The sequence below is a fragment of the Sinohyriopsis cumingii genome, chromosome 8 (genome assembly GCF_028554795.1).
Source record: "Sinohyriopsis cumingii isolate HCF-2022 chromosome 8, ASM2855479v2, whole genome shotgun sequence".
Classification (NCBI taxonomy): Eukaryota; Metazoa; Mollusca; class Bivalvia; order Unionida; family Unionidae; genus Sinohyriopsis; species Sinohyriopsis cumingii.
Window position 1 is genome coordinate 53,403,890 of NC_142968.1, and position 20,459 is coordinate 53,424,348.

The 20,459-nt window shown below is 36.2% G+C and overlaps 1 protein-coding gene across 6 annotated transcripts in view; it reads right to left on the minus strand.

Annotated features, from left to right (window-relative positions):
- Nucleotides 1-1,357: 1,357 nt before the first annotated feature.
- The window catches only part of LOC149793536 (uncharacterized), a 29,752-nt gene continuing 10,650 nt past the window's right edge, over nucleotides 1,358-20,459 (minus strand). For 3 of the 6 annotated variants that reach the window (XM_089967507.1, XM_089967506.1, XM_089967508.1), the window contains 2 exons: nucleotides 19,538-20,025; nucleotides 16,801-18,497 (listed from right to left, as the gene is read on the minus strand). In XM_089967507.1, the coding sequence (XP_089823633.1) occupies nucleotides 18,375-18,497; nucleotides 19,538-20,025 (611 nt within the window). In that variant the 3' untranslated portion in view covers nucleotides 16,801-18,374. Of the gene's footprint in view, nucleotides 2,592-5,598; nucleotides 5,826-16,800; nucleotides 18,498-19,537; nucleotides 20,026-20,459 lie in introns of those variants that run through there. The other 3 variants (XM_089967504.1, XM_089967505.1, XM_089967503.1) reach the window with 2 other exon arrangements.

Genomic DNA, 20,459 nt, shown 5'->3' on the forward strand with positions numbered 1-20,459 from the left:
GGCAAACTTTGATGTCTCCGTCGAGATTTATGTTTTTAGACAGAAGTTCATCGACTGCGTACACGTGGACGATTAAAGCTTGATATTGAACCGTTCCAACAACTTGAACTTCACGGGAATGTACCGTTTTATCTACGATATATATATATATATATATATATATATATACATATCCTATAATCGGTACACTTTATATATCGTACATACAGTTGCATATTTGTGATACTACAACATGTTTAATATCACTGTATGCAATTCTGATTGGTCAACATAAAACAATGTAATTTGTGCGCATTATTCTCATTAATGAATGTATGCGAGCGTGAGAAAAGTTAATTACCCCACCTACTGGAACGTTTTGTTATTAGCATTACTAGTAATGTTTTGGTGTCCATTATTAGAATCGACTGCTCAAAAGGAATTGTCTAGAAAATATCACGTCTGTCTGAAAATGGCCTATTTACAAAAAAATGGCTCGTTAGGCCATTTGTAGAATATCATGCGATAGAAAATGGCGTTTCAACCCAAACAACAACAGTAACAGAAAAAATAAGGAAATTGGTCCACCTAAAATATTTAAAAATCCACTCCACATACACGGGTTGTTTGAATATTAACTTTTAGGTGTAAATAAGCCGACCTCTGTTCACAGGACAATGTGAACATAAACCGGTCTCCTAATCAAAAAGACTTGATCCAGCCACAACAGCTCTTATCATGTCATGCAATTCAGGATTTGTCTCTGTGTACTGTTCCAAATAGAATAATGCGATTACCATGTCACAGACACATTAATGTATATCTGGAATATCTGCTACCATAAAATATCCCTTCACATATCCAAAAATGTATATCCTTATAGGTGCAAATTATAATGACACAATTTTCTGTTAAACGTTTCCATGTCCAAACTAAAATAATGTGATTTCATAGTGCATATAGATTCTTTGATGAAAGATTATGTTGTTTGAGGCAAATATTATAGGTTTTCGGGAGGACAGGTGCACTTAAACTATAATTGGTAAAGACACTAATAAATTTGATTAGTCGTAGCGCAGCGGAACGTATTCCATATTTTGCATGCAACAAATGAATGGAATAGTAGCTGAGTGAAAGTGAATGTACATTATTTTTCTTTCTCTCCTGCTTTTATTTTTAAAAAACTTAGTGATAAACATAATCTCAAATGGGTAATGATTTGATAGTAAATTATCAACCGCGTCGAATAATGTTCAGAGTTTTCTTGCCAAGGATCGTACAAGCTGGATACTATTCATCTCTTTGTAGATGGATATAGTTATAAAACGTAAGGACATTTTGATTTGAAAACACAAAGAAAACCAGGCAAAAGAGAAAGCGATTTTATTCTGCATCGAAAAAATTTAACCCAGAAAGTGAAAGTCCGATATATTTTCAGTTGAAGGTAAACGATAACGACACAAAGATAGTGTCATTTCAATCGAGGTCTATTTTTAATTTGATAACCCTCACCTAATCTGTTTTGCAGCAGAATATTTTTTCTTCAATAGTTCAATAGTCTGCAACAAAATACTAGTTTCATGTGCTGAAATGCGATAAGTTACATATGCCTTAATTCGTAACGCTGTTATACAAATGGGCTCGTGGCCAGAGAGTACCGACTGTGAACATCATTCCCGGACGGTTATTTCGAGTACTGTTCAGCAATATACCTTCTCTCAGCTTAGCTTGTTAAGATTGCCATTTATGGCAAATATAACTGATAATAACTCATGTCACTTGTTTAGGTTTAGATTGGTGTCTCTTTTTGCACAGCAACACAAGTAGGTTATTTGTGCCGAGGCAGCTGGAGTACAGTGCCTTGCTCAGGGACACACCACGGTATCTGACTCAGAATGATACAATGGTAGGCTTCAATCCTGCGCCTCTTTTGTCTTGAATGCGGCAGCTAACCACTGAGCCACTGCATCTCCCCACCCGCTAAGTATTGCTGTACCAATTTAAGTGATTATTATTATTATTATTATTATTATTATTATTATTATTATTATTAATTTATACAATGTGTATGGTATATAATCCGCTTTTTGTGCTTCAGCTGCATGCAAGTTGTGTCATTTTCACAGCAATATATACTTCAACATCAAGACCGAAATCATATATCGGAGTTATATATTTTCGTATGTTACATGCACGTTGTTCTCCTCAGCCGGGTGTACGTCGGTTTCTTCCATAGGACGGTCAAGATCACCAACTGAGGTTATTTTGGTTTGATATTTTTCTTGCAAGTTTGTTACGTTAGCCTGATATTTTCCAATAGGATGTGCAAGACTATTTATTGAAGTTAAAGAGTTCTCATATGTTGCATGCCCATCGTTCGGCTCCGTAAGCGGCATGTTAGATTCTTCATCCTGACATAGTTCAATAGGACTTGGAAGATCGCTTATTGGAGTTATGTACGTTTGATCTGTGTCTATGCTGGCCGTCTCAATTTGACATAATTCTATAGAAACGTCAAAATGGTAGTGACTGTGTTCAGCACTCATGTTGACTTCATGCGGATGTTCCGCACATACGTTGTCCTGTGCGTGATCAGAGGTAGTCATGGCAGCCTGAAATGTAGAATTATATTTCGATGATTTTATTATTTTAAAATAAACCAGGAATGTCTCTTTCTTCCAGAATTAAATAATAGTGTTGAAATATGACGAATAAAACGTTACTGATCAAGCCATACTCTCGAGAATTTATTGTGTGGGCTAAAGAGTAACTTAAGTAAATCAAACTGTAAGTTTAAGATAAAATATGGTGAAAAACGTCAGTAAACAGATTTGTGCTTCCTGAGTAAACATTGTGCTGATTGAAAATCTGTTTCTATGAAGTAGTCTGATTTAATATATTTTCCGAAATCAAGCGCTAACAATAAATACATGTTACATGACCGATACTACAGTTTGCATTACAATTATTGATTCAGCCTTAGGTTCTTGTTGTGCTTGATATTGTTTTAGAACTATGTGAAAATCAACTGCGGCGTAAGTGTATTGATGGAGTGCTTTTTATAATGAAAAAAGCGCATATTTGAATTATGAAATCGAAATATTGTCTTTCGTTCCCTCTTTTCATCTATTGCTTGAGCTATTTGGAAATCAGCCAAGCTTGAAATAACATATGAAGCATTGCACGTATTGCCGGTTCTAAATTCAATTCCAATCGATCAAATCTCAACAATTCTTCTAAGCTTTGGAAAATGACTTAGACATACATTTCGAAAAGACATACATTTCGATAAGTAATAATTTGTCATGGTGACTTTGAGATGATGTCATGGAAAATGGAAGGAGATCGTAAAGAAGAGAGAGAGAGAGAAAGAAGGAGAGAAAACTAATATGCAGTCTCTTTTCAAAAACTATCCATTACAAGTATATTATATAAGAGCTTTTATTGGAGACCTAATCGTAGGATCGTGAATAAGTACAGTTAAATCCTTTACATATAATCATAAATCACTGATTAACTACGATTAAACAAGTCGAGAAAAACGCATGTGAAACCTTCTTACATATTGTTTTAAGAAATATTACTTAACATTTTAAAGGGCGACGAGTTTTTGCCATATCGTTTAAATAAAAATTAGATATGTTGTATATACATTTCCTTTGCGAGACTAGAATGATATATCGTAAAGAGAATACATCCTTTACGAACAGTGACTGCGTTAATGCAATGATTCCTCTAAATATGAGTAATTCTTCTCGTCACTATTGTCATCTATATATGCTTCAAACAATTGACTCATATATTGGATGAAGGTGTAGGAATCATAAGTTTAATGTTAATTAATGCTCATTTCTGCCCGAATTTGTGTCGACGGCGACTCGGGATCTCTCCAGTAAATTTAGTTACCGAATTATGATACCAACTAAAAGCACAATGAGCTACTGTGGTAACTAATATCATCTACATTGTTATCCAAATTAAATCATTGTGCCGTTTTTCTATATACGATATATTTTATGATATACGCAGCATCGTAGATAAGCAGAAAAATTCCATTTAAGGAAGTATAACATTTCTGTCACAGATTCATCAGTTTGAATATATACTCAAAATTAATCGAATAAATTACTACTCCAAACAGTGTTGAAACACATCCTTTGCAAAGGGTACGAAGGCCTACAAGGCTATGCAAACATTGTATATTATTGGAGCATTGTGTTTATCGAGTATCCTTTTCAAATACGAATCGTATCAGTTCAGTACATGTACTATAGTTCAATCAGTACATACTCCTGAACCTTCTCTCGTTTCTCCTAGGTTTGTTCCACTTCATTTTGACCAGATATTTTATTTATACAGCTCTTGCTAACAACGAGAATGACAACTCGGCCATCACCGAAATCCATATGATCTAGCACTTGTTATTTGCAGGTATATTCTCTACTCATTATTATCTTTTGACGTGATCTGCTGTAGCTTATTGAAAACCTCTGCTTATAAAAACGTCTAAAAATCCAATATGAGTCATATGTTTCCCTAATACGCCTCTTCCTCGCACGTATAATGGGGAAGAAATGCCTGTTTAAAATTTAGGAGAGTAATAATTGTCAACATTCGTTCACCCTGCAGTGTAATTAAACATTAGACAAAACTTTGGCTTTGTAGGATTTAAAGATTAAAGAATAAGCATTAAAATACTTTTATATCTCTGATTTCCATGCTAACTGACCCAGTGAATATTTAGTCTTTAATCTGTTAAGTTATATATTGTGTTCGCTCTAAATAATGCACCTACAAATTAATTCAGTCAACCGTTTCTAAACTAAAATGTACCACCATTAGATACCAAAAATGGAAACTCAGTGTCAGTATTATTTTTTATTCATGGAAAGTTATATAAATGTTATCTTAATTTGAAGATGTTTGCCTATCACATTTGTATATTTTGAACATGTTTTATTCATTCAATGTATTAGCATAATCAAATTGTATGTCATACACAAAGGTGGCGACTCCCAGACAGACGGACGGATGAAAGAAACTTACTTTTCAAACCTCAGAGTTGTACAATTTCTCAACAATACACATTTATTCGATTATAACATGTATATATATCACAAACATATTCGTGGTTAATAAGTGAAAGTGTTAACGAAACCGTACCTAAATTTAGACAATGGTTTATCTTTAAAATCTTATTTTGATGATATATTTTGTTTTAAAAAATGGAAGTCGACAATATTATTGTATTCACTTGCAGTCCTTAAGTTCGCCTTGTTATCATATGAAATACTGTTTGTAAAGGACCGTGATAAGCTATCCAATTTTGGCAGTTTTCCTGTCTTCTCGGTACTGTATTATTTACTAAAAGCAACAGGAACATTTATGAAGTAAAATTATTTAACCAAGATAGTTTGGTTTTCTTGTAAAGTTATATAAATAAAGGCACATTTTATAACAAGGTATCCCAGGTATGTCACCAAATGTGCAACACACAGAGCAACGCAACGTTGATGTCATTTTTAAATAAAAGGTTGCATGAGTTATTTTACTATGAAACAGATTGATAGATAGATAGATCGATTGATCGATAAATAGATGATCATCGTGAAATGTTACCTGATCAATAGCGTTGTATGTGTCTTCAATGAATTCATTATTAACAACTCGTTTGTCTCTTTTTACTTTTCCAAGCCGTTTTAAAAGTCTGCAACAACTATCGCCTTGATTTATGTTCTCTGAATCATCGCTGTTTAAATATTTTTCCTTGGTAGATGACGATGACAAAGTTTTCATTGGCACGCTTTTTCTAATTTGGCTGCTTTTGGAAACATCTTTTGTCATTGCTGTAATAGGCATGAATATATTATACTCTGATACCTTCTCTGGAGACTATTTCATGCCGTTTATACTTTATTACAAGCAATATAAAAAAAACATCATTCTTTCCGAATCACGCGATTACAAAAGATAGAATTAAGCATATATTAGTATATGCTTATATTTTTCCATTAACTTTATTTTGTCAGAATCGTGTGGTATTTTTCCATACTGCACAGTTTCATATTGCACATGTATCTACAAATAGTCAAAATACTCTCGTGTATTACGAACTACCTTATGCTTATATAGCAGAGGCTTTTCCTATTGCTCTATGAGATTAGTTAGTGGATGAACTGCACAAGCTGTTTCGTCCTTTTGAAAGTAGAGATGATAAAGTTAACTATCTAGACAAATTTACTATGTTTCTTACAAACCTTTCAAACAAGATAAAAATGAGCGTTATATTCGCAATATTCACAACAAATGTGAGAAATGCAATATTGAAAATGCCATTCTGATCAGTTAAACAATTATTTGTGTGAAATGTGCGTAACCGTTCGTCCCGCTGAGGGTCCGGGGTTGTATAATTGGCACGATATGTCTTCACTATGTGCCGTAAGAGGCTCCTAAGTAGAGGGAACCTGTTTGCCGTGGGTTGCGTCCCGTGTCGGGGGAGGAAAGGATCGTGCTTGTTGAGCAGATGCTTTCCGATGCAACCCACTACTCTGGCCTCTACTTCTCTTTGACCGGTGCTCTGGATGGGCCCAGCCTCGACAAATTGGCTGGTCACGCCGATCCCTAGGAAGTCTTTCATTTACTCGCTCACCTTCTTTATCTTTATTCTTGTATCTCTCTTGATACCACCGTTGCCACTACGGTCTATTCCTTTATCTTACCCTTTCCCAAGTGTTAGAATACTTCTTAGAACGGGTCAATCAGGAGGTAATTTTACCGACCCTAGAAGGCGGTGGTTTCACGGGTATATCATAGGTAATTTTATCAACTGAGTATACCATCTGTGTATCCCTGGTACTTGAAAAGAGTCCCCATGTTGGGGTCCATTGTGGGCGTGGAGTACGGGTGCTGAATTTTAAATAAATCAACATGGATATTTCCAAAACAACCAAAATAAACGCACCAAAACTCGATCTGATTCGGATGACGAACATTGGAGTGTTGAGACATTTCCACGATTCATTGTCATACAATCTAAATATGCCACAAAACCGCTTGCCTTACTATGTCCTTTTGTCATCGAAAAGACAGGATCGACTCGCACACAACAAGTGTTAAAAAGTTGAAATCGGTTTGTCTTCTTATTGAGTGTGAGCGACAAGGTCAAACAGAAAACATCAATAAAATGAAAATTTTATTCGAAAGCCCAGTGAGCTGGTTCGCTCATACTACACTCAATACGACCAAAGACGTGATTCGCACACATATCACTTAATACATCAAAAGGCGTCACTCGTTGCCATGACTTAGCTGGAGTCAGCGACACAGATATAATTGAAGGGATGAAAAACGAAGGTGTTATTGCAGTACGTCGAAAACGTATTAAACATAATAACAACCTGCAGGTAACCAACACCATTGTACTCACCTTCAACAGACCAACTATACCCAAAGTGGTGAAAGTTGGCTTTTTGCAAGTGAAGGTTGAAATCTATATTCCAAACCCCCTTCGGTGCTAAAAGTATCAGAAATACGGTCATCACGAAGACCGTTACTCAAAAAGCCGAATATGTGGCCGATGCGGATACAATTATCATCAGAAATCTGTAGAGCAACTCCGCATTATATCAACTGCTGAAAGGAGCACCACGACAGTTCCAAGGATTGTGATACCTGGAAACAGGAGAAGGAAATACAGGGGTAAAATATACATCTAACATACCTATCCAGAAGCCAGAAAACTCGTTCAGGCCAAAACCATCCTTCTCCACTTCGGTGAAGAACAATCTGAAAACAACAAATGACTCTCAAACACAAACAGATAAACCCGATTCAACACCAAGTTCTAACACACTCCATTACTAAGCACAGAAGAACACGGCATCTACTCATACATGGAAACAGGCAACAAAAGGGGTCAGATGAACCCATCAAACTCTATAACAGGTTTGGTGACATTGCGAACAGGGATGCAGAAGACACTGTTCCATGTGCTCAAGGTAGCTCCAAACCTACAAACCAAACATTCACCACCGTAATGCCTTCAGAGAAATTATCACACAAATTGCCTCCGCGAAAGGTGTAACCTAGCTCCACAATCTTCAATTTAAATGTATAATAGAAAACTTCATCATACAATGGAACTGTCGAGGACTTAAAGAAAATTACAATGATATTCTCCTCCTTTTAAACAAACATGATCCTGCGGTAATATGCATTCAGAAAATATTTTTTAAAGTTACGGATAACATTACACTTAAAACTACTCCCTATTTAACACATACTCCCAAAATGTTGAGAGGGCCCCATGAGGAGTTTCTGTTGTTGTGAACAATACAGTCCCTCATAGCGTCATCCCATTAAACACAATCTGCAAGGTACTGCTGTAAGCGTCACTCTACATCGAGTGATTATCTTTTGTTCTATTTACTTACCACCAAACACCAAGGTAGTACCAAACAAATTAGACGAACTTGTTCAACAACTTCCCGCACCATTTGTTTTACTCGGGGATTGCAATGCCTATAACAATGTATGCGGGTCAAGCGGCATAAATGACCGAGCCACAAAATATATGGATTCATTTCTAGACACGATTTGTGTTTATATAACAACAAATCACCGACATATTTACACCCTGGAACGGGTACATACACGAGTATCGCTCTGACAATTTGTTTTCGATTATGAATTGAAGGTCGCTGATGACCTTCACATCATGGATCATTTCCCAATCTCTCTTAAGAACACCGACGCTACAATTAACGAAACAATTTCGCAATGGAAGTTAAAGAAGGCCGACTGGTCCAAATATGAAACGCTTTGCACAACTAGCCTAGACAGAGATACCGTGTTAAACGACAAAAACCTTTTCAATATTTTACTTCTGCTTTAAACAACATTGCAGTAGAATCCATTCCTAAGTCCTCACCAAACTGTTAAAGTTCTAAAAAACCGTGGTTCACAAGCGATTGTAAAGAGGCCATTAGACAACGCAGAGAAGCACTGAAACAATTTAATAATCGTCCAACGCCCGAAACTTTATCTAAGTACCGTATTGTTCGGGCCAAAACCCGCCGCACGATTAAAGAAAGTAAAAGAGAATCATGGAAAAAATATCTTTCAAATTATCGTTACTCTATAACGAAATTTTGGGACACGATCCGCAAAATAAATGGAAAAGGGAAAACACAATTCCCTTCGACATCACAAACTAAACAACAAGATTTTCATATCCAAACTTGGCATAGTTAATATATTTGCTGATAGTTTCGCAAACTTAACAACAAGACTTTCAATTCCAAACTTGGCATATTTAATATACTTGCTGATAGTTTCTGCAAAAACTCATCCTCGTTTAATTTTTCAGAAGCCGCCAGGAGATTCAAAACTCAAAAAGAAAAGACGGTTGAAATTCACATCGAATAATTCAAAAAGTTGTAATCAACCATTTACACTGTTTGAGCTGATTGAATCCCTGAACAAGGCCCACGATACATCCACTGGACCTGACGAAATACATTACCAGTTTTTAAAACACCTTCCATAACCTTCATTAACAGTTCTTCTCGAAATCTTCAATGAATTATGGATTACTGGTAATGTACCTAAAATTTCGAAAGAAGCAAAATTAATACCAGTTCCTAAACCAGGTAAAGATAGCGCAGATCCTAACAGATATCGACCTACTGCACTCACAAATGTGCTTGCAAAACATCGGAACGAATTATCAATTCTGTATGTTACCTGTAAACTAATAATTTAATATCTCATTACCAAAGTGGCTTTCGATATGGCCGGAGCACCAGTGATCATCTGTTCAGACTGGAAACATTAATTTGCGATGCATTTATCAAGAAGAGCATTTAGTAGCGATTTTCTTTAATTTAGAAAAGGCCTATGATACGAAATGGAAGTACGGGATATTAAATGACCTGCACGATGTAGGTCTAAAAGGCCATCTGATCCTCTTTCATATCATACTTTCTCTCAGACAGAGAATGCAAGGTATGAGAGGGCTCTACCCTTTCAGATCTGCACAAGCAAGAGATGGGTGTACCCCAGTATTTTATGTGACGCTTTTCAACATCAAAATTAATAGCATCACCAAGTTTTTATCTCCTGGTGTGGATTGCTCGCTGTACGTTGATGATTTTCTAATAAGTTATCGATTAAAGCACATGCATAAAACAATCGAAAGACAACTACAGCAAGATATAAACAAGATTCAAAACTGGGCCAGTACTAACTCTTTCAAATTCTCGAAATAAAAAACGGCATGTTTGCATTTCTGTCAGTTACGACGACACCATGAGAGATCATTATTCCACACCAAAAGAACTTGAAAGATAAATGCTTAAAATCTCTAGATTCTTAAAGTAGTAGCGCACACTGACTGGGTGCTAATAGAAAAGTCATACTCAATTTATTAAGAACAGAGTAATTCAGAAGAGCCTTTCCGATGCAATACACTTCTTTGGCCTGTACTTCATCTAGACCGGTGGTCGGGAGGGCCCGGTCTCGACAAATCGTCTGGTCACGCCAGGCCCTAGGAGATCTTAATTTACTTGATCACTGTCTCAGTTTTTCTTCATGTATTTCTCTTGATTCCACCGTTTCCCTTACTCTATACCCATTTCTTTTTCATTTCTCCTACTCAAAGATGACTTCCTAGAAGGCGGTTCTCAACGGGTCGATCGGGAGATAATATTACTTACTTAGTATACCACCTTTGTATTACTGGCACTTGAAAAGTGTCCCCTTGTTGGACTTCGTGGCGGGTGGGGAGCACGTGTGACGAAAGAAAATTATCAAAAAGAAACACAAAATGGAAAATAAAAAAAAAAAAGGTTAACACAAGAGAACAAAAACCGTTTCGGACTCTGACGATGAGCCATGGGGCGTGGAATCTTTTCCTCGCTTCATGGTCATTCATTCCAAAGAACAAACCAAACCACTAGCCGTACTATTGCCATTTAAAGTTGAAAAGACTGTACTTGGATTAGCCGGAAAACCCAAAAGCTTTAAAAAACTTAAATCAGTTGGTCCGCTTGTTGAGTGCGAACGTAAAGCACATACTGAGACCATCCAAAAAATTAAGACCATTCATGAAATTCCAGTAACTTGTTTCGCACTGACATCTCTTAATACATCAAAAGGTGTCTTTTTGTTGCCGCGACCTAGCTGGATTGAGCGACAATGCAATCATCGAAGGGGTGAAAAATGAAGGTGTCACCGCAGTCCGTAGAATTCGTATCAAACGAAATAACAATCTGCAGGACACCAACACCATTATACACACCTTTAACAAACATACAGTACCTAAAGTAGTCAAGGTTGGATCTTTATAGGTAAAGGTTGAGATATATATATATGCCAAATCCCCTTCGATGCTTCAAATGTCAAAAACACGGCCATCATGAGGACCGATGCTCGAGAAGCCAAGTAAGTGGCCTATGCGGTGACCCTTTCCATTGGGAATCCGAGTGCAGATCCGCTCCGCATTGCGTCAGCTGTGGAAAGGAACACCATGCTAATTCAAAGGATTGTGACACCTGGATACAGGAGAAGGAAATACAGAGAATTAAATTACCTCCAACATCCCCTATCCAGAGGACAGGAAGCGTGTACAAATTAGAACAAAAGCAACGAAAGACGCACAAACCAAAACAAACCTATTGAATACTCTACCAGCCCAAACATTCCGCGTTACAAACTTGAAATATTCAATATCGACCCAAGCGATATTCAACAAACACTACACCGACAAAATCACCAAACAGTAAAAATAAATCTCAAACAAATAGGCAACAAAACTGGTCCGATGACATTATAAAGCTGCACAACAGGTTTGGAGAATTTTAGGATATGGACGCACAAGAAATTATTCCATTTCCTCAGGGTGGCTCGAAAGGTAGATCCAGACGTACCAATAAAACATTCACCCCTGTAATTCCTCCAGAGAAATAACCTCACAGATTGCCTCCGCTAAAGGTCTAACCTAGCTCCACAATCTTCTTTTTCAATATATAATGAAGAACACCACCGTACAATGGAACTGCCTTCATGAAACGTTCTTGAAAGATAGGTATAACATCACTCTTAAAAGCTACTCCCTGTTTAACACCTACTCCCAAAATGTTGACAGGGTCCCAGGAGGAGTTTCTGTTGTTGTGAACAATAGATCCCCTCATAGCGTCATCAGTATAAAAACAAATATGCGTGGCCTAGTGGTTAGAGCATCTGCATCGGATGAGGGAGGTCGTGAGTAGGATCCCTGGCCGAGTCATAGAAAAGACTTACAAAAATGGTACTAACAGCTACCTCGCTTGGCTCTCAGCATTAAGAGGTTAGTGTTATGACTGGTCGGCCTGGTGTCATGATAATGTGACTGGTTGGGACATCATACAACATGTCTGCGGCATGATGTCCAGTGCTAGACATCACCATAAACTGCCACAAAACAGACATCGTAGCGATAGGACTGAAAAATTGTTACAGCTACGTTAAAAATCCAAATCACACATGCAAATCTGCAAGCCATTGCTGTAATAGTCACACTGCATCGAGTTATTACCCTTTGTTATATTTGCTTACCACCAAACACCAACGTAGTACCAAACCATTAAGACAGACATGTTCAGCAACTTCCCTCACCATTTGTATTACTCGGGGATTTTAATGCCCATAACATTTGAAGGAGTTCAAACCACATAAGTGACCGAGGCAACAAAGTAGAAAACTTCATTTCAAGACACGAATTGTGTCTATATAACACTCAGTCACCGATGTATTTACACCTAGGAACGGGTACATAAACATGCATCGATTTGACAATTTGTTCTCCTTCGCTGCTTTTAGATTATGAATGGAAGGTCGCTGATGACCTTCATATCAGTGATCACTTTCCAATCTCCCTTGAAATATTATTTCTACAATTGAGGACACAATTCCAGAATGGAATATTAAGAAGGTCGAATGGGCTAAGTTTGTAACACTCTGTCAAACTAGGCTGAATGAAGATACAACGTTAATTATCCTATTCATGATTTTACTTCTATTTTAACCGAGATTGCAGAAGAATCCATTACCATGTCCTCAACAAACTGTAAAAGAACCCCATAACCTTGTTTCACTAAGGAATGTTAGGAAGCCATTGGGCAATATCGTGAAGCATTGAGAACATTCAACAATCGTCCGACGTCTGGGAATTTAAGTATACATCGTATTGGCCGGGCCAAAGCTCGCCGAACTATCAAATGAAGTAAACAAGCATCATGGAAGAAATATTTTTCTTCTTTAAAATCTAGTTTCTTTATTACAAAAGTTTGGGAAACTATACGCAAAATAAACGGAAAGAGAAACCACACATCTCTTCAACATCTGAAACTGAAAAATAACAATTTTAGTTCAAAACGTGACATAGCAAATATTCTTGCTGACAGTTTCTCTAAAACTTCTTCATCATCTAATTATTCAGAAGCCATCCGAAGATTAAAAACTCAAAAATAAAGGTCATGTCTAAAATGCACATCCAACAACTCGGAAACTTATAACCAACTGTTCTTACTACTGAAGCTTAAGGAGGCTTTAGATGAGGCCTATGATACATCCACTGGTCCTGACGAAATACATTGCCAGTTTTTGAAACACCTTCCAGAATCATCATTAAAATCTCTTTTGAAAATCTTAAATGATTAATGGATTGCTGGTAATGTACATAAAATTTGGAATGAAGCAACAGTAATACCAGTTCTCAAACCAGGTAAAGATAGCGCAGATCCTAACAGCTATCGACCTATCGCACTCACAAATGTGTTTGCAAAACATTGGAACGACTGATCAATTCTGTATGGTACCTGGAAACTAACAATTTAATATCTCCTTTCCAAAGTGGCTTTCGATATGGCCGGAGCACCAATGATCATCTGGTCAGACTGGGAACATTTATTCGCGATGAATTTATCAAGAAAAAACACTTAGTAGCGGTTTTCTTTGATTTAGAAAAGGCCTATGACACGACGTGGAAGTACGGGATATTAAATGACCTGCACGATCTGGGTCTAAAAGGCCTTCTGCCCGCTTTTACACCAAACTTTCTCTCAGACAGACAATTCAAAGTACAAGTGGGCTCTATCCTCTCAGTTTTGCACTAGTAAGAGATGGGTGTGTCCCAGGGAAGTATTTTATCTGTGACACTTTTCAACATGAAAATTAATAGCGTCACAAATGTTTGACTCCTGGTGTGAATTGCACACTATACTTTGATGATTTTCTAATATGTTATCGATCAAAGCAAATGCATACAATCGAAAGATAACAACATCAAAATATAACCAGGATTCAAAATTGGGCCAGTACAAACTGTTTCAAATTCTCGAAATCAAAAACTGTATGTATGCATTTTTGTCCGTTAGTAAGACAAAATTATGAAGCTAAACTCACGCCGGACGGAACACCTATTCCAGTTGTTGAGGAAACAAAGTTTTTAGGTATTATCTTCGACAGAAAACTGACTTTTATTCCACACCTAAAGAACTTGAAAGCTAAATGCTTAAAATTTCTAGACCTACTTAAAGTAGTAGCGCACACTGACCGGGGTGCTGATAGAAAAGTCATCCTCAATTTATATCAAATGTTTAATCGCTCCAAACAGGATGATGATTGTATTGTGTATGGTTCAGTCAGAAATGATACACAAACACACACAGAGATATATATATATATATATATATATATATATATATATATATATATATATATATATATATATATATATATATATATATATATATATATATATATATGTGTGTGTGTGTGTGTGTGTGCATGTGTGTGTGTGTGTGTGTGTGTGTATCATTTCTGTATTAGAGTAATGTTTATTGCTCTTAAGTCTTTTTCCACCTCAAAAATGTAGCCTTGAATTTCATGCATTTTTTCCAATTTTATTTTAATGGTTGTTTTCTGCGCTTTTAAATAAACTTATATATTGCTCCTACATTACATTTTTCAGCAGTACATTTTGATGGAAAACTTGAAATATGTCTAGCCCTAAACAGATATGATTCCAAATCAGTTTAAAAATCGTGCCGATTACTCTGGATGCATATATTTGCCACAGGATGGCTACGATGCAAACTCCAATGATCAGGAGGAAGACGACAGCAGTGATTAGTCCAATCCAAAACAGTCCCAATTGTTGACCTGGAATGCGGGTTATTTTGTAATTGTGCCTTTGTAATAAGAACACACAACAAACAAGTATGCATTGTGAAATAAAGCAATGCTAATGATATGTAGACTTCAAACTGTATATAAATTGTAATACATAGTGACAGCAGAGTTGAGTTATGCACGATATTGACAGTTAGCTAGCAACAAAATGTTTATCCATACGCTAAGGAGAATTCCTATATCGGATGCTGTATATAGACTTAAATGTGTCAGAACTGCATGTTGATATAATACTTTTATCAGATATACTTTTCTGAAGACTTTGCACTGGATTAAGATGCAGGAACAATTCCAAAGATTGAGTCACCCAGATAGGATCCCTTATGAAACGAATGAAACAATAAAGACTGCTTTTAAGCTGGTATGAGAGAGAGAGAGAGAGAGAGAGAGAGAGAGAGAGAGAGAGAGAGAAGAAAGCGAACGGTCTATTATAGTGCCAAGAAGATCACCAGGCAAGTGATGTGATGTGATTAGGATTTTTAACGTAGCTTTGACAATTTTTCAGTCATATTGCTACGATATCTGCAGTGTGACAGTTTATAGTGATGCCTTGCACTGAGGCATCATGCTGCATACATGTAGTATGATGTCCCACCATGTCACATCATTCTGACACCAGGCCGACCAGTCCTAACACTAACCTCTTAATGCTGAGTGTCTAGCGAGGCACCTGTTAGTACGATCTTTGTAGGTCTTTGTATGACTCGGCCGGGGTTCGCACTCCCGCTTCCGAGGCTGACGCTCTAACCACTAGGCCACCGGTGCAGTTCTCCAGGAAAGAGCGATACCTTTCTTAAATTATACGTGAGTTTTATTTATGTGCTACTCTAAGTCTCTGCTTTGAACAATTGAAAGTTAAAACCTATTTTTCCTCATACTCTTGTAAGAGTAATGTTGTGTGTCTACAAACTTTGCCTTACCCTGATGTGTAAAGGTAAAGAAGTGTGTTTATAAACACTGCCGTAACTCTTGTATGCCATGGCATGTTTGCAGGACTGTGCGAAAGTCTGTGTCTACAACCTCTATATTCACATTGTAGGGGTGTATGTGTTAGGATTATATATGCGGTATATTGAAATAGTATATACAAATTTCATCATTACATTTTCTCTTCACTATTTTAAAATTTTCATCCCTTTTTAATCCATAAACACTTTTGACCATATATGCGCTTTTGACCAGATTAACACCTTATGCACATACATCACCAAAACACGATGACCAGATTGTGTGGTACCTTTATACAGGATGCCAGTGTAAGCTGTTTTAAATATTACTAAGCTACTCAAATGCAGTCGAAATACTGCCAGCTTGTAAATTATTCGTCTCTATTGAGTAATCAGTTTATGCCACTTCCACTACACATATACCACGAAGACCGCTACTGAACTAAGCTATGCACGTGGAAATTCAAATTTTAATTAATATCAATTTTATGGGTAGTTTTTTAAAAAATATTGTTCTTGGCTCGTATTTTAGATTCATAAGTAGTCACATTGTAGAATATTTCCATGATCGGAAATATAACCGAGCATATGACATGGCGAAAGGCAAATAGATGATAATAATAAATAAAAAGGAAACTCAAACTTGGCTTGATACTGAATCAACTTCATTGCCCAAATTTGATTTTTTTTTAGATGTCACGATTTAGAATTTGCTTGTTCCTGGAGAAATGGAGGGATATAACGATGAGATGCTGAATGGGTCGTATATATTAAATAAATTCACATACATCAATTAGATTTAATACAAATACTATAAAATGCCTACTTCCTTAAAATTAGAATTGGGTTGCATCTGATATATAAAACAAAGCAAAACTGAAAGAGCTTAAGTACTACTTGACGGAAGAGCGTTATCTATCATTGAAATCAAACGTGACATCTGGCCATTGTTAAGTAACAAATAATGATAAACATATGAAGACACATGTATAACACTTTGCTGCTGTTTTTCTTCCTCTTGGTCTAGCTTCCGATTTGTGTTTAGATATTTATTAACAATTGTGATGGTTTCAAATCGCAATATAACGTATCAATGAAAATAAAAAAAAACTAGAATATTTACAAAAGTATTTAGAGAAATATGATGTACACTATATACATATATATATAAATCCTACTATACGTAGATGCGAACCCAAGTCCGCGGGTAAATGGCACCCGTCGCCTTGCCTGCACACACGAGCCCCTATTCCCTCCCGACTGAACCAAATCGCTTAAAAATGATCCTACGCAATCGGTGTTATACGCACTCCTGTGTAGCAGGCACACTCGAATGACGACATAGTAATGAATTCTCATTTATCTACACAGTCATTTCGGATTCCTATGAGAGAACTCAAGGTAGATATAATTAATTATAGAGATTTATAAATATACACAAGAGAGATAATAATATGTCTGAAAATATTAATTATGTCTACTATTATCAAGTATTCTTCTATATAATCGAGGGATATCACTTTCCGTTCTGTTTGGTGCATATTTATAATCCCCCCTCTCTCTATCTATCTATGTATCTATCTATCGATGTATCTCTCTCTCTCTCTCTCTCTCTCTCTCTCTCTGTATATATATATATATATATATATATATATATATATATATATATATATATATATATATATATATATATATATATATATATACTCTGTGAAAACATACAAAATATTCGCTATTGTTGCCGCACAAATCTTTCTAATAATAATAATAATAATAATAATAATAATCATTAATGAGGAATTTGTATAGCGCCTAATCTTTACAAGCTCTAAGCGCTTTGCAACGTTAGGCCACACCTATAACATAAAAAAGACATGCATAATGATATTATTACAGAAAACAAACACCACGAAATTAGAAAACATAAAAACATGCTGTAAATATTTAAGGTATGGAACATTATTAGGTCTTTAAGTTTGTTCTTGCAGTCGAAATCAGTGAGTTTTAAGAGCACTCATGAATGAGATTACTGTGTCTTTGTGTCTGAGTTTAGTGGGCAATTAATTCCACGTTGATGGGTCCTGGTATGCAAAAGACCGTTGTCCATATGACTTCGTATTCATAGTGGGAAAAATGAGTAAGCGGACTGTTAATGCTGGTTAGATTTCATCCTCTATTAGAAGCGAGTGCTTCAGCATTACAAAAACTTCATGGATTTCAAAGAACGGGCAGAATCGCAAAGTCATAATCGTTGTTTCCAGCTTCAGGACTTCTGTAGCCGCTTTGTAGAGTTTCATCATCCTCGTTGGCTTTGAAACAATGGTAGGCAGACAATTTAGCCTACGAGAACAATGTGAAGAAAAAATAAATATATTCAAAGAAAATAAATATTTAGATGGACGGAAAGAACGAAATAAATATTTGCAAAATATCGCCAATTCAAGATACATGATAAGTGATTACATGCTTGTAATGAAACATATATCACGTCCTATGTGGGTAAATATTAGATCAGACATATTGTGCTGAGTAATGTAGAGTTTTATGTGGTAAACTGTAAATCATGTGTGTTTCAAGACATAAAACACTAGCCACTGCATTTCTAGCCATGAATGTAACCGGAGTCCGATTCTCTTAATTTATTTGCATAAATCACGAAGTACATCAGGGCGGAAGATATATCATCCTGCCAGCACATGAATTAGGTTAGAATGAAAATTCTTTCTTTTAATGACCTCTGGTGGCATAAAATTTTAGATTGCGAACATAATACTCGGATGACTATATTTCTGAAATATAAGTTATCCGTATAGTGAAACATTAAACAATTAAACATCAAGATTTTCGACATGTGAATCAGCACACTAATCAATATAAATTAATAATTGCGATCGCCATAGTTATAAATTAAACTGCGATGCATTGGTAGTTTTCTTTCAAAATCCTAATTAAATTGTGGTCTATAAATCACCCGTCATAAATGCACTCTCTTGGCACTCATAAATAACATGATTCAGTTCAGACAATATGAAACGTAAACGTTTGCTTATCTATGATAATTTATATTCCATAAGAGTAAGATATTCTTCAATGTATATGACCAATGAAAGTCTAACATGCTCCATGAAGTAATATTATTCTGTTTTGGAGGCTTATTATTAGAAAGAATACATTAGATAAAGAAAGCAAATACGGCTTTAGTGAAGAATCTTGTTCAGAAAACAAATTGTTTAATTTGGGTAAAACTCTTATATTAAATCCGATATCATTAAACCCTTTTACCAGTTGCAATCTCCCTTTGAGATTACATTTTCCCGCTCTGACATGCATATATTGAGAGATACAGAGAGGTATTGAGAGAGGAAGCTGTCACAGTTTACCTCATCTATAGTACTGTATTGTTCCTCCTTGGACTGTTGCTCAAAACCGTCAGGTCGGAAGTTGTTCAGGCTTACAGATCTTGTACGAATAGTCTCCTCATAATGACTAACTCCACTGTCTTTTTGAGCCCTTGAAGACAAGTCATCCAGATTAAGTAGGTCTGCAGATACGTTCAGACTTGACATGCTGTCTGTCTTAGAGCAACACGTCGCCTTCATCGAATCATTACTCTGAACCTGACTTCTATTCGCATACAATAATTGTGTCAAAGTTTGCAAAGTCTGCAAAGACAAGGCTTGTCGAACTGGATTCCAAATACCGTAGGTATGACTCATAAGTGTTTGCAAACTCCCGGATATTCTATTTATAACTGGATACCCCGATCGCCACAGCCGTGGGACAGTTAAAGATCTGCCAAGGTTGAATCTGAACGATTCTCGAGCGACTTCTCTATTTGAAGATTCTACACTTGGCTGATGCTTTGTTCCTGAAGTTGTACAAATTTAATAACTAAACTTGAAGGACAGGAAGAAATTTTACATTTTTTAATATATTACTTATTCGTTTATCCTACCCGTATATGGAATTCATACACATTTTTTGTGGAACGAGAAATGGTTGTGAATTCAGACTTTAGGTGCTAATTATCACCTTATTATTACAAATGAAACGTGTAAGAAAGCCCCCCTCCACACAAACACACACATACACACACACAATGCGTTAGCATACAAAGTTCACCTATTTTGCGTTTCCATCGGAAAATATATAAAATAATGCATTTCAGAGTTTTGTAAAATTGACGGTTTCTTCGGTTCTAAGCACGTTTTGAAATCAGCCTAAGGAGTTCAAGTCCAAATAATAATATTTATTGTCGATGCAAACTATATCGTTCCTCTATTTCCTTAAGTAAATGAATCA